At 48.3% G+C, this 14,818-nt stretch overlaps 1 protein-coding gene across 2 annotated transcripts in view; it reads left to right on the forward strand.

The window, feature by feature from the left end:
* KIF13B (kinesin family member 13B) overlaps positions 1–14,818 on the forward strand; it is a 201,446-nt gene that overhangs the window by 178,794 nt on the left and 7,834 nt on the right. The window contains exon 38 of one of the 2 annotated variants that reach the window (XM_065907699.1): positions 11,724–11,786. The exons of the other annotated variant lie outside the window; for it this stretch is intronic. Coding sequence (XP_065763771.1) covers positions 11,724–11,786 — 63 coding nt within the window. The remainder of the gene's footprint in view (positions 1–11,723; positions 11,787–14,818) is intronic. 2 annotated transcript variants of the gene reach the window in all.

A 14,818-nucleotide genomic window follows, 5' to 3' on the forward strand; every position in this document is an offset into this window, starting at 1 on the left:
TTTCTGTTTCTGTCCCAAGTTAGTTTGGAGACTTAAACTCCTTCTCTGGAAGAGTCACAGTAGCAGAGACACAGCAACCCACCTAAACACACGCCTGGATGCTCTCTGGCCTCATTAGCGGGCACTTAGATCACTGCACATAGTTCTGGGTACCTTACCACTGGGCCTCCCGTTGACCAACTGGAATTATTTCAGAGAATAACATCAGAAATGATTTATGAGGAAGGATTAAAGGAGTTATTTATAGCTTGACCGAACAATGACTAAGAGAGCTGACTGTATAAGCATTCAAGGGATCGCAACACAGAAGGCGGGGAAGAATTGTCTAAGGATGGTTCCAGGAAAACAGCAGAATGAAAGGCACAGAATGACGAAGTGATATTAACGAAGAGAAGGTAACAACCGTGAACGAGTACAGTGATTTATAGATAGCAGGGTCCTCTCTCAAAACCGCCATGGATTTCAGTCACTTCTATTTTTTAAAAAATAAGGTTTTGAAAATGTAAGAATATTCCCAGTAAGAACCGAGGAATGAAATAGATCCTGTTTCTACCAGTCATATTTCCTCTTTTCTTTGTTAGATCAGGTGGGAGAGAAGCAGAAGTGATGAAGGAATGATTATTAACAAAAAAGTACTTTTAATCAGAGTGTCCTTGACATTTTCAAACAAGAATGTTCAGTTCCGTCCCTCATGCAAAGATACAAACACATAATCGCTAATGAAAAGATTAGTGTTTATTAACTTGTTCTTTGGAATCAGAAGGTTCTCAGATCAAAATTCTATTATTTGGGGGGCATATTTCAGTATTTGAGAAGATTCAGGGATCTTTTCTGGTAAGATAGAAGCTAACAATTCATCCTGAGGAACAAATAAATTTATAAAGAAAGAAAATAACGATTTTAAGGAAGTCTTTAAGGACAAAGTTTCTCATAGTTTACAAAATCATCTGGCTTGAACATATTTATAAAACTTATGTTTCTCATTTTTATGGAGATTTGTTTTTTGTTTGTAATCAATTTCTGTCTGAGTTCCAGAAATGCAAAAGATAGAAGCACCGAAAGAGGTGGCAGCTGACAAAATTGCTGTCTCTGACCTTCTGATGCAAGTTTAGTAACGAATCTGGAAAATAATGAACTGCAATTAATGAAATCTGTACTCATATTCAAGTGTGTTTCTCAGACAGCACATAAAATAATTGAAAGAACTTCCTGCTCTCTAATTAGTTAGATTGAATTAATTTGGCATAATAGCTTTTTTCATGTGTCTAGAAGTTGGTGTTCAGATGAAGCTATTTATGTACTTCCAACTTCTGAATTCCAAATGGCATCTTTGGTTCATTTGGGGAATTAAGGAGTTAATGAAAGGAAAAAATCGCTCAGTCCTGTCGACTCTTTGCTTCTCCACGGACTATAGCCCACCAGGCTCCTCTGTCCATGGGATTCTCTAGGCAAGAATACTGGAGTGGGCAGGCTGCCGTTCCCTTTTCAGGGGATCTTCCTGACCCAGGGATTGAACCCAGGTCTCCCGCATTGCAGGCAGATTCTTTACCATCTGAGTTAATGCTCACATTTAATCTCCACCATCAAAAACACAGCCACATTTCTGGCCTATCCTTGCTCTACTCTTAGTTCCTCCCCAGTGTCCTGGGCTTTGCTAAGGCCTACCCTGCTGACCACAAGGGTGTCTGTCTCCAGTTTCAACACAGCTTCCAGTGTGGTAGGTGGACGGAGCCTTGAGTAGAGAAAGCAGTGCCCTCCACATCTCTGACCCAGCTGCAGAGATGCTTAGGTAGTTCTTTCGGCTTTCATGTGAGTGAGTGCTCCGTGTGCAGAATGAGGAGAAACAAACACAGCTACTGGTTCTTCCCTTGTGCACTAAGATGCTGTTTTAGACTCTTCATTACTCAGGCTCCTCCGATGAAATAGGCTGTATAAATGCTTGCTGTGGTGTCTTAAGGGTTTATCATCTTTTTTTTTCCCCTTAAGTTCTATTTCAGTTGGTTGAGGTGTAGGAATTTGTCTCGAAGGAAGCTGCTATTTAAAAAAAAATTTTTTTTTATTTGACTGCTCCAGGCTTAAGTTGTGGCATGTGGGATCTAGTTCCCTGGCCAGGTGTTGAACCCAGGCACCCTACATTGGGAGCCTGAAGTCTTAACCACTGGACAACCAGGGAACTACCAAGGGTTCATCATCGTAACTAACTAAAAATAAGAAAAAGGATCGAGAGCTTGTTTTTTAGTGTTGAGTTTCCCTTAAGTATTCAGGTTGTTTAAAGGTTCTTTTCCCCTGTAGTTTATATCTGGATGTTATGTTATGTTGCTTGTTCTTATGTGCAAACCTTTTGGAATACAGAGTTTTAACGAAAATTCAAGGAAAATGATTTCTGTTCAGTGGCCTTGTGGATGAATTCTTAGGCAATTCTTACTGCTTTACAAAATGAGGCTCTTATCTCTGTTTTGTTTTACATCTTACCATCTGTCTTTGTCCCAGAAATGTATGGATATGGACATACTTAAACACTAAGTTGCCAGTTGTCTTCAGAGTCAGGGTTAGTAGCTAATCTGAAGAATAATGAAAAGAAGATAGTTTCTGAGGCAGGATAGGAGTTGATTTGAAGAGGGCTCATCTTCCACTTATTTTTCAGAAATGGGCCTTGTGTACTTTTGTATGAGTCTGTAGACCCAGGCTTTGGCAGGCTTTTTTGATCAAGAGCCAGATAGTTCTATTTTAGGCTCATTTTAGGCTTTGCTGGCAGAACTGGCTGCAGACAATGCCAAACAATGGGTCTGGTTTTGTTCCAATAAAACTTTATTTATAACCCTGAAATTTGAATTTCATATAATTTTTATATGTCACAAAGTATTCTTTTATTGATATTTTAATAATTTCAAAGTATAAAAACCATTATTAGCTTGTAGGACATACCAAGCTGGGGACAGTTTAGGTTTAGACTCTGTTTTTAAGTTTTTAGATTTACAGCCATTCTGTTGACTCAGCTGGTAAAGAATCTGCTTGCAATGCGGGTGACCTGGGTTCAGTCCCTGGACTGGGAAGATCCCCTGGAGAAGGGAAAGGCTACCCACTCCATGGGGTCGCAGAGAGTCGGACATGACTGAGCGACTTTTACTTCACTATCTTTCATAAATTATCCTTCATTCTTCATGGATACTTGAAAGACTGAGTGGATAGAGTGACTTATTACATTCTATTTTTTAAAAATAGAAATCTTTTTCTACACAAATACTTAAGTTTTACCAATTATCATGTAGAAGTTTAAAAAGTAATATATAAGAAACTGTGTCTTTCCTGCAACTTCAGAAATATTAGTGTTTAAAATTTTCCATACGTGGGATCTCAAGTATGTTGAGCTAACACATATATTGTTGTTCAGTTGCTAAGTCCTGTCCAACTCTTTGTGGCCCCATGGACTGCAGGACACCATGCTTCCCTGTTTTTTAGTATCTCCCGGAATTTACTCAAACTCGTCCATTGGGTCAGTGATGCCATCCAACCATGAAGTCTGTTAGGACAGGCTCATTCACTTTCACCAACTGATAAATAATGTACATGTTGACAGAGTGTGCCTTTTAGGTCTTTTGTTTTTTTAAGATCCATTTACTTTTGACTGTGCTGGGTCCTTGCCGCTGTGGGCTTTCCCTAGTTGTGGCGAGTGCACGGTGTGAAGGCTTGTCATCGCGGTGGCTTCTCTGGCTGTGGAGCACAGGCTCGAGGGCCTGCAGGCGTCAACAGTCGCAGCACGTGGGCTCAGCAGTTGTGGCCCATGAGCTTAGTTGCCCTGCAGCGTGTGGGTTTTCCTGGACCAGCGATCAAACCCACGTTCCCTTCACTGTCAGCTGGCTTCTTAACCGCTGGACCATGAGGGACGCTCTTTTAGTTGTTTATGTAATTAAAATTAAATAGAAATATCAGGTATAGACCCTGAGTGCCTCTTTCTGAAGAGGAGGACTGTGTTTATGTTTGATTTTGCACAAATTGTATCCTCAACTCCTGACACAACCTTTAGAATATAGAAGGCTCCTTGGAGCCTGGCAGGCTGCACTCCATGGGGGTCGCAGAGTCCAACGCAGCCGAGCAACTTAGCACAGGCACGTGGTGCATGTTGTACTTAGATCTAGAGAAGTACCTTGGAAGACAGTGCATGAAATTTCAGTAATTAGGATTACCATGGTGCTTACTGTGCCAGGGATTTTATATACATCAGCTCAACAACAGTGCTGTCTGATGAAAATACAATATGAGCCATGTGTGTCATTAAAAATTTCTATTAGTCACACTTGAAAAAGTAAAAAGAAGCAGGTTGAATTAAATAATTTATGTAACCCAGTATATTCATAATATTGCCATTTCAACCTGTCATCGGTATAAAAAAACTATCTGAGATATCCTCCTCTTTTTTTTTTTTTTTTCCTGTAGAGCCCTCAAAATCAGGTGTGTAGTTTACATTTCTGGTACATCTCGATGCAGATACTAAATTTTCCTTGGAAATACTTGGTCTGCATTCAGAGTTCATAGAATTGAAAAAATAAATCCTCATGCCCAAGACGTTAGAAAAACATACTAAAAGACACTTTAATTTTTAAATTTATATGTTATTAAAATTAAGTAAAATAAAAAACCCACTTCCTCAGTCACACCAGCCACATTTCAGGTGCTCAGAAGCCACCTGGCTGGTGGCCGCTGTGCTGGACACACAGACTGAAAGGGTAACGGCAGGTGATGACTCAGAAGCGAAGATGAGTCTCAGGTAGGTAACATCCTGTCTAGGGTTACAGTGCACAGTGAGGAGCAGAACTGAGACACAGTCAAGAAGCAGAATTTAATGCACAATTGTGATCTGAAGAGATTTCACTGGATTTGATGAAAAACAGCAAGTGATAATATTTATAGACTTAATCTATAGAGTATTTGAAGGAGCTAGTCATACTGTGGAAAAACACTGCGTAGACTCTATCTTTGGGGTTTTTGGCCCATTTATTTCTAAAAACAATTATTTCTAGGCATTGATGACTTAAAGCAGGAAAGTGATGTGGTCAAATTTGTGTCTCAGGAGGCTCCTCTCACTGCAGTTTGGGAGGTGGATTTGGAAGAGGATAGAACTGGAGCAGTCTACTCAAGTGAATGTACAAACCTCATGAGGGGTTGTAATACTGGTCAGAGAAGGGAAGTCACCATCCCTTGCTGACACATGGACATTTGTCGCTGGTTGGAAGGAGCAAGTAGGGAAACAGTGTCTCTGGCAAGGACTAGCCGGTGGCCACCCACCGTTCTCCCTGGTTGACATTGCTCAGAGAATTCCTGTGGACTGGATTGCCACTCCCAGATGTGCAACCCAGAGGTGATCAGGTTTACCCAGAGAACTGAGGGAGTGGTCAGAGTGAGAGTTACTCATTTAAACTGAGAACTCTGACGGCCAGGTGGTTACAAGGGCTGTGTCGTCCGTGACCAGCACAGTCTTGGCTGGATCCTCCTGGAAAGCCAGAGTGCAGATCGTGAGGTTGACCGTGGACCCCTGGCGGGGGGTGGGGGTGCTGGCTGTGTGAGGCGGGGCGGGCCTGAGGGGTGCCCCCAGCCTCCCACCGTGGCTGGGGCCGCCAGTCCCTGCCCGGTTGCTGGGGGCACCGCCAGCTGTCCCTGTCACTGCCGGCTCAGCACCCCGCTCTCTGATTAACATAACCTTTCAAAATCTGTTTATATTGCTTAAGCTATTGCTGATTCTTGATCTTTAGGTAATTGTACATGTCTGATTTTATCTAATGTTTGTTACTTTTACCAGAACGTATTCAAAGATGAGGAAGGATTCTGCTTGCTAGTGTTCTTTATATTTTTCTCACTTTATCAGCATGAAAATCAAAGGTTGGCTACTGAGTATTTATGGCAAGAATAAATCTTACATCTCTTGTTGTATTTTTCTAGGCTTGGATTAAAGTGATTGGTTGGAGTTAAAAAAAAAAAAAGACTTAGAAGATCATATTTACTTAGGAACCATTAGAACATGACTTGTAAAGAATTTATCAAATTGATGGTAAGGGGTGATTATTAGGAAAGGTTCGTTTTCAGACAAGGAAAAAAAAAAGTATCAGAAAATACAGTGTTTTTGAACAAAGTGTTAACTAAGTTGCTTTAACAGATATCTCTTCTCCCCTCTACCTATCCCTGTGCCCAAAATTTGGAATTTTACAGGATTTTTCCAGATCCTAAGTGTACAATTCAGCCTTTATATCACTGAAGTCATTCATTCACTTATTTACTTGTTCAGACAACAAACATTAAGTTCTTGTTTTATGGATGAGATGAATGAGATTTAATCTCTACCCTGCAAAGAGCTTGCAGTTGAGAGTGACCCCCGTCAAGACACATTGACAGATAAATAGGTTTTAGGTGGTGTGTTGAGGTAACACAGTGAAGGTGGCGGGGGGGGGGGGGGGGGCGAGGCATTTTTCCTGCAGTTTCTGGAAGAGTAGATCATGCTCCAGCTAAGACTTAACGATGGCTAGGTCTTCACCAGGTGGGCGGTGATTCCCTCAGGGAAGGGACAGCGCGGGGAAGTCTCTGGATAAGAAGCATGCTCAGCCTCATGAGAGGTGATGTGCTTTCATATCGTGTCAAGGAGTTAAGACTTCATTCCAGACAAATTAGCTCTTATGCCTAGTTAGGACATCCTGAGCTCTGGTTTCATTCAGGTGGCATATGAAAGCCAGAGTTTAAAAATGACGAGATAGGGTCTGAGAAGTAACTGTCACCTTTTGCCCACAGCACTTCCGCGCCACCCTGCGCCTCTCACGTGCTGGTCCACTAGACCTGAGCCGCACTCAGAACAGCGCCCTGGGGGCTTCAGCTGGCCCTGAGGCCACAGTCCCTTCTGATCCTGTCTCTGACCCCTGGTGCAGCTGTCCAGCCTTTAACCGTTAGGTGAATGCCTCTGAGCCTCGCTTTCTGAAGTGCGAAATGTAGATAATTATACTTATATTCACGCGCCTCATGGGACTTCTTAATATTTATAGCTGCAAAATACTTTGCAGTCATTTTTATTAATAGTTACCAGATGTGTCGTAAGGATTAATGAACTTACGATCTGAAATGTTTTGAGCTCTCGAAATAGGAGGCAGCCGCCTGCATGGGGGATATGCAGAGGAGCATTAAAATGCAAACAGTACCATTTGGAAATGTGAGCCCTTCTGTGTGAAGGACAGAGGACACACTGGAGAGTTCGTACACTCTGAGGGTATTGCTGGTGCACGTAGTGAGGCTGCTGAATTCACCGAAGGCCACCGCCCGGTACAGAAAGCTGGCGCTCCTCCCGGGTGGGCACATGCGTGGGTGCATGTGCGCCGACTTGCTGCTCCCTCTGAAGCCAGCGTCCCCCTTGCCCTGTCTCCTGTTCTTCCCGGGCGCCATCTCACTCTCTCCCCTGGTTGTCTCCAGGTGTTCGGTGGCCTTCTTCATATCTCTGAATTCTCCTTCCCGTCTCCTTTTCCTCTCATCAGCCAAGTTCAGGCTCTTACATTACTGGTGCTCTGCCGAACCATTGACACAACTGCTTAATTGATTTCTCCAAATTCTCTGTCTCCTCCTCTAGGGATGATCTTCTGTAAGTCTAGTTCTTAGTACCGCTTCATTCAGTTCCTCTGCTAGCTCTTCATTGCCTGCGAACATCCACCATAAGCTCACAAGGCCTCCTCCGCACACCCTGACCTCCCTTCCCCCTGCCGAACTCTGGTCACTGCAGATCCTTCCCTCTCTTGAAGACCTCCTGGAAGGTTGAGAAGCTCTTCCCGGGCAGGGAAGTGAGAGGAGGGAGCCTCCAGACAGAAGGGGCAGCCTGCCTTTGTCACGCTACTCTTCATGGGTTGCTTGGCCCTTGCCAGGAGCCGTTGTGTCTTCATGGTCTGTCTCCAGGTGGTCACCCCCATGGAGATGTTCTCGGTCTGGTCCCTGGATAACCCCTTCCTCCTCCGCATCTTCTCTGCTTGGAAACTTTTGATACCTGTCATCTTCCTTGATGTTTTCATTTTTTTGCATACGCGTCCTTCCCCCAGACGGTGTTGCTGCCTTGTTAAGAGTGAGCCCATATCCTTCTGGTCTTCATATTCCCACAGCACTACTGCAACACTTTGTGCACCTGAGACCTGAGTCCTTGCTTTTTTTTTTTTTTAAGTATTTAAAATATTTTAAAATTATTTACTTTTTTGGGGGGGAGGAGGCTGTGCTGGATCTTCAGTGCTATATTCAGGCTTTCTCTGGTTCTGCTGAGTGGGAGCTGCCCTCTAGTTGTGCTGCACGGACTTCTCATCGCCACGTCTTCTCTTGTTGCAGAGCACAGGCTCGGCAGTCGTGGTACACCAGCTTAGTTGCTCCAAGGCGTGTGGAGTCTTCCTGGACCAGGGATTGAACCCATGTTCCCTGCATTGGCAGGTGGATTCTTAACCACTGGCCCACCAGGGAAGTCCCCGAGTCCGTGTTGAGCTGAAGGAGAGCCCCACTAAAGCAGAGCCCCAGTTAAGTTGTCATGCAGGGCGGCATTGTGGGAACATTTGAAATACACAGAAATAGAGGGAATACTGTGGTGGATCCCCATGCATTCGTCACCCAGCCTCCATGGAAACGCGTCTGCGGCCCGTCCTGCGGTCTGTGCGTCTGCGCCACCCTCTTGAGCACGCCCTCTGCTGGAGAAGAATCCGCATGCTGCGCTTTCATCCAGAGCTGCTGTCTGCAGCCACTGCCTAGTGTGGGAAGTGAAGTAGGTGTGGCGGGAGCACCTGAGTTTACTGCTCAGGACCCGCTCAGACCTGATGTGATCTTATCGTTGACATAGGTTCCAGCCACTTCAGGTGTATCTAGGAGTTGGGCGGGTGTCCCTACAGAGCAGATCTGTTGCCTGATCAAGAAGTGTAAGTGTTAGTTGTGTGTGACTCTGACCCCATGGACTGTAGCCCGCCAGGCTGCTCTGTTCATGGACTTCTCCAGGCAAGAATACTGGAGCAGGTTGCCGTGTCCTTCTCCAGGGGGATCTTCCTGACCCAAGGATCGAACCCAGGTCTCCTGCATTGCGGGCAGATTCATTACTGTTTGAGCTACTCGGGAAGAAGTGGTTGTGGCGGTGGGGTGGGGGGTGGGGGTTGCAGAAAGTAGTGGTTGTGGAGAGTGAGGGACAGTGAGGGGAAGCGTGAGGTCTTCAGCATAGAAGCCTGGAGCCATGAAGTTGGGGCCCTGACCCTCAGGAAGCCCTGTGCCTTCGCTGGATTCCAGTATTGCATCCCAGTCAAACAGATACTTTCCCAAGCATTTACTGGATTTTTAAAAAATTATTCTGAATCATAAAGAAAAGTATATTTTTCTGTACTCCATTTAGGAAGACATAGAAAAGGTTTCATCCTGGGTGGATTTTTACATTTTTGTGCTTTAAAGGAGAATGTTTCATCTCAATCTTGTCTCTTTTAAATAAGATATAACTGAAGAATGTAAGTATTTTGGGGTTCCAGCTTAACAAACTTTTTTTCTGCCCTCACTGAGAGATATGGTCTGAACACCTTTCTATTCGCGGGGGGCTTCGGACACAATGGGGAAAATGAAAATGAAGGTGCTAGCCCCTGCCCTGAAGGGGCCATAAGACAATGGAGGGCACGTGCTTGAAGCGGAGAATCCCTGAGAGGAAGCCCGGGGCAGGCAAGATGTGTGACGGGACTTGGGTGGGGAGGGCATGGGGGTCTTTCCTGGTCAGGGAATCGAGGGAGAGGCTGGGGGTTCATGGCCTTGCTGCTGGCAGGGCGCCCTCCCGTTCTGTTCCATTGTCTTTCTTAAACACCCCTCTGATCCAGGCTCTCCTCGGCCTTCACCCCGAGGAGCTCCCCAGTGTCTGCAGGGTAGACTGTATCTTCCCTTAGTTTATCCTTAGGTCTGCCCATCTGTTTGGCTATGTCTCCTACCATGTCCTCCTTCACTGTCTCTGGGCCTTTTTCTCAGATGCTGGTGCTGCTCCCTTACCTCTAGCACCAGAATTAACCCCTTCTAGCACCTTCTTCCCAGAGGCTGTCCCAGGGCAGGATTGGCGGTAGCGGTACCTTTGCTACGAGGCAGCTGTTTGGTGTGTGAATGTAGGTTGACACCCTTCTCCGTGGGCTGTTTTGTTCCAGATGGACTTTCTCCCTTCAGTTAAGAGTCTGGGCTGCTAGAAGGGAAGCACGACTTGGGCCGTCAGCCTTCACGCCTGCAGACTCCTGGGGAGTCATGACCGCAGGGGAGCCCTGGCGCCCGGACACACCAGGGGCCTGGGAGGGACCAGGTGCTCAGGGCTGGAGGACGGGACTCGAAAAGGTTTGCAGCCCAAGTAGACTAGATAGATCAGGCTACTGCGTGGCAACAAGCCCCGACACCCAGCTTGGACTCCTCCTGTGAAACGGGATTGAGGGTAGGTGTTTGGCCCGGATGGAGCGCTCTTAGAGCCGAGCTGTCTCAGGTGACCTCCAGACCTGCGCATCGGAGCAGGCAGGCCCGGGAAGGGGCCAGACCTTGGTTGGGGAAATAAATGCAGAACACGGTAGACCCCAGGTTTCTTCAGGATGGTTGCGTCTCCTCTGTGCCCACCTGCCCTTGTGAACGCAGCAGCTGCCGACTCCTTCAGGGTTACCAGATCCTCCTCCCGGCTTTTCTTTCTTCTGGGGCTAGTTTTTGTCTGTTTTTTAGCTGTTTTAAAAAGCTGTTCCTTGAACCACACATCCGTCAGGAACTGCCTCCACTCATGTGATCTCACTTGTGCCCATCAATTCAGGCTCTTACCCATCAACCCTGCTCTGTCGTTGGCACCTGTCGTTTGCCTGCCTCACTCTTACACTGTTTCTGCAGCCAGTCTGCCGTCCATCGCCAGGTTGGTCATCTTCACATCTTGCCCCCTCCGCCCAGGAGCTGGGGGGTCCTCGCCATTGCCCAGGAGCTTCGCTCAGACCCCAGAGCCTCTGCTCACATTGCTGTCCCTCTGTACCCCAGCCATACTGGCCTCCAGCCTCGTCCCCCTCGCTGCCTTTGATGGCCCTGCCCGTGCGCCTCTGGACCAGGAATCTCCCTGGCCAGGCAAGGCTTGGTTTGTACTCCACCTCCCCTGAAGCCTTTGCTGATCTTCCTGTCCTGTCACGTCTCTCTATTAGGTCCTGTAATGCTGCTATGTACAGATAATAAGTGATACTCATGCGTGCTCTATCGTGTCCAACTCTGCAGCCCCAGAGACTGTAGCCCGTCAGTCTGCTCTGATCTTGGGATTTCCCAGGCAAGAATATGGGAGTGGATTCCCATTTCCTTCTCCAGGGGATCTTCCCGACCCAGGGCTCAAACCCACGTCTCCTGCATTGGTAGGCGGGATCTTTACCACTGAGCCACCCAGAAAGCTCCGTGTACAGATCCAGCCCTTGGCCAACATGTGCCGTGCACGCAGAGAGCACCTCCACTCCTTGCTGTCTTTAGCCCCTGTCTGGCGTCCCCGGGGCTGGGCCGCTGGCTCTGCTCCTGGCTTTGTATATTTCCGGCAGAGCATCCCCACCCAGCCCCCGACAGCCCTGCCAGGCAGTGACTTGTCAGAATCCCTGCAAGCTGTGGAAGTTCACTCTGGGTGGGTCGTCCTGACAGCTCTCCCGTCTCTTCAGTGAAGGCTTCTCTGGTTCTGTCTGCTCTGCTCCCCCTGCGCCCCGAGCCCACCTGCTCCCTTGTCTCCTCAGCCCGTGCCCCGAATCATGGTGCAGCCGGCCCTTCCGGACGCCGGGTCACCCAGGATGGCCGAGGTGAGTTGGTCGGGCCGGGTGGTGCCTTCTCCGCGGCTGTCCCACATACGGCGGTGGCCCCAGTGCTGTAACTGTGGAGTCCACGCCCGTGGCTTTTAATTTTAGCATTCCCGTCTCGATAATGAACTATAATATAGGTCACTGTCTTCTCCCTCTGTTTTGCTTGTTACACTTTTCTATTTTCAACTTGTTAATCATATGATTGCTAAACTCTTAGGTGCTTGACTGCTAATGCCGTCTGCTGTTTTAATAGCCCACTGCTCGGCAGAGGCGATTTCTATAAACAGAACCCTCTCCTTATCCCAAGTGCTGGCTTCATTCTCAGTTCTGCATTTTATTCTGATTCATGATATCAGCGTGAAAAGACTGACGCTAAGCTGGGGTAGAAAATCATCTCTTATGATCTCCCACAGATGAACAGCACTTCTCATCTTATGAATAGCAAATCTATTTTCTCCCACTGTGCCGTTCATCCTCTGAGGAGATGCTGTGTCTTCCATAGGAAGCTTTTTATTTTTTAAAATAGGAGCAAAAGAGGCCAAATAATTTGAAAGATAATTCAGATGTCCAAGAGTTCACTCCTTTCTGCGTGGCCCATCTCAATCCTAGGTGTTCACGAATTTAACCAAAAGGAGAGCTGCCCCCACCCCTGCCCCCATGAGTTGGGTTGATGATTTCTCGAGGCAGGACTGGGGCTCCCAGGCCAGTGGGGCAGAGGGAGACCCTTCCCCGAGGGTGCCGCCCTGCTGGCTTGCTCAGGTCTAGGCTTTTCCGGCAGCCTCAGGAACGTCTGTGCTAAACTGTGACCCAGAGACTGCAGGGAGATTCCCCCTCACATAGCAACTCCAATTGAGTGGGAACCTGCAGTGCCAAAGCGGAAGGATCAGAGCTGCGCTTGGCTCAGCGGGAAAGAACCAAGAACTGGGGTAGTCAGATCACCTTCCACACCCCCCTCTCCTCTTTCCTGTTGCTGTGGGTCTGACCTCTGATCCCCAGTTTTTCCCTCACTGGAGGCTTTGGGTGAATAGCTTCTCTGGGCTACGTCATAAAGTAAGTCCGTTCTAGCCCGCATCAGAGGACTCTATGGAAACTGATGGGGTAGAAGCTGATGGAGCTCTGAGGCGCTGTCCCTGGGCCATCCACTCCTCAGGACCAAGTCGTTCCTTCAGCAGGTCCTGCAACTGGTGCGGGGTGCGGGGTGGGAGGGGTGGGGGCTTATCCCCAGGGAGTGGGGAACTGCAGACTATTTCAGAACCATGGTTACTGTTCAGATTTCAGAGTCTCCTAAATTTTGCTTGTGTATTCTTCCCTGCCTGGTCAGTGAGATTAAAAATAGAATAGAAAAGGATAAATAAAACATGTACAAGTTGCGAGAGAAAAATGATTGAAGGATTGCCTCATCTTTTAGAGTATTTATGCTGGTGACAGTTATTGATCTACTGGATTTAGTAAATTTTGCAGCCCAGAGATCCATCACAAAAATGGGTTGTTAATCTCAAGAGGTGCCGTTAATTTCGTACCCTGAGAGTGTGCCTTGTGGGGGGAGGAGGGCCTCCGGAGACGGGAATATAAATGACAATTCACGTGAAAAGGCATGATTTATCAAACTGCTGAGTTAAGCCAAGTAACTGTAAGAGACTTATAGATCTCAGCTGTTTCCCAGTTCAAATAAATCCTGTATTTCAAATGGAAAATGGCCATTCCTGTAAGATAAATAATCTTTCCGTAAATATTGAGAACATATTTCTTTTTCTGAGCAGCACCCTTCTCGCCCCACAACCCACTTCCCACTCCGTCTCCCATTCCCTGCTATTGTGCACCGGAAATAGAAAGATAATCTGCCGCCTTCTCCCGGTGGCTGAAGTTTTCATGGCAGGAACAGCCGAGAGCACGTCGGGGCCGTGGAGCTTGGCGGAGAGTCAGCTGTTGGCGTCCCCAGGGCACGGGGCTCCGAGTGGCTCTGCTGATGTGACTCAGACCCAGGGATGAGAGGCGGGGAGCCCAGCGCAGCTCTGGCCTCACTCAGCCCTGCTCGCTGGGCTGGCTGCTCCTTGGCCCACTAAGTCTCCAGGATCAGAGACCCTGACCTGGGCCGTGGGACCAGCCTTGAGCAGTGTCTTGAAAGACAGCCTCTCAGGGGAAGGGTACAGCCCTCAGGCAGCCTCTGTCCCTCCTCTTCCCCTGCCTCCTGGCCCCGCCAGCCCCAGGGGTGTCGCTCCTGCCCGAGCTGTGCCCTGGCACGTCCGGATCCCTCGCCGAGGCCACCGTTTCAGTTCTGCAGGAGCAGAGTGCTCTCCCGGCCTCCAGCGATCCTCTCAGCCTCCCCAGGAAGTTGGTGCTGGGCTGGGGGGTGAGGGGGGCATCCATTCCCGAGAGAGCAGAGCTCCGGGCCTGAGCGCAGGTGTAAGAGGGAGTCGGGCGTTCGCATGCGCCATGCTTTATGTGAAGGCTCGCCTGCCCGTCTTGTACCACACTGCCCAGCTGCCGCCCCGCGTCGGCGTTCCCACCACCCGGCAGTTCTGACCCCAGGGGAGTGTCCCGCAGTTAACTCCACCTGACCCTCTCTATCCGGTGACAGCATCCGATCCCTGCAGCTTGAGGGCTCCGCCCCACTCGACTGCCCCCACTTCAGTCGCCAAGTCCCGCAGGCTCCAGACCAGAGGATCCCCTGATCCCTCCCTCAGGTGCAGTGGATTTGCTGGAGCGACTCACAGAACCCAGAAGTATCTGACTTACTAGACTAGCCCTTTATTAGAAAGGGGTGTAATGCAGGAGCAGGCAGATGGGAGAGGCCTGCGGGGGAGGCAAGGCACTGCCATGCTCTCTGGGCCCCGTGTCTGCCCCCATCGCCACGTGCTCACCTACCCAGAAACCCTGCAGACCCTGTCCTCTTAGGTGTTCTACACAGGCATGGCTGGTTACATCGCTGGCCGCTGGTGAGTGAGGCAGCCTCCAGCCCCTTCCCAGAGGCCGGGATGGGATGGAGAGTTACACCCTTCTGGTCATGTGGTTGGTCCCCTTGGCAACCAGCC

Source organism: Muntiacus reevesi, chromosome 17 (genome assembly GCF_963930625.1).
Source record: "Muntiacus reevesi chromosome 17, mMunRee1.1, whole genome shotgun sequence".
NCBI classification, from domain to species: Eukaryota; Metazoa; Chordata; class Mammalia; order Artiodactyla; family Cervidae; genus Muntiacus; species Muntiacus reevesi.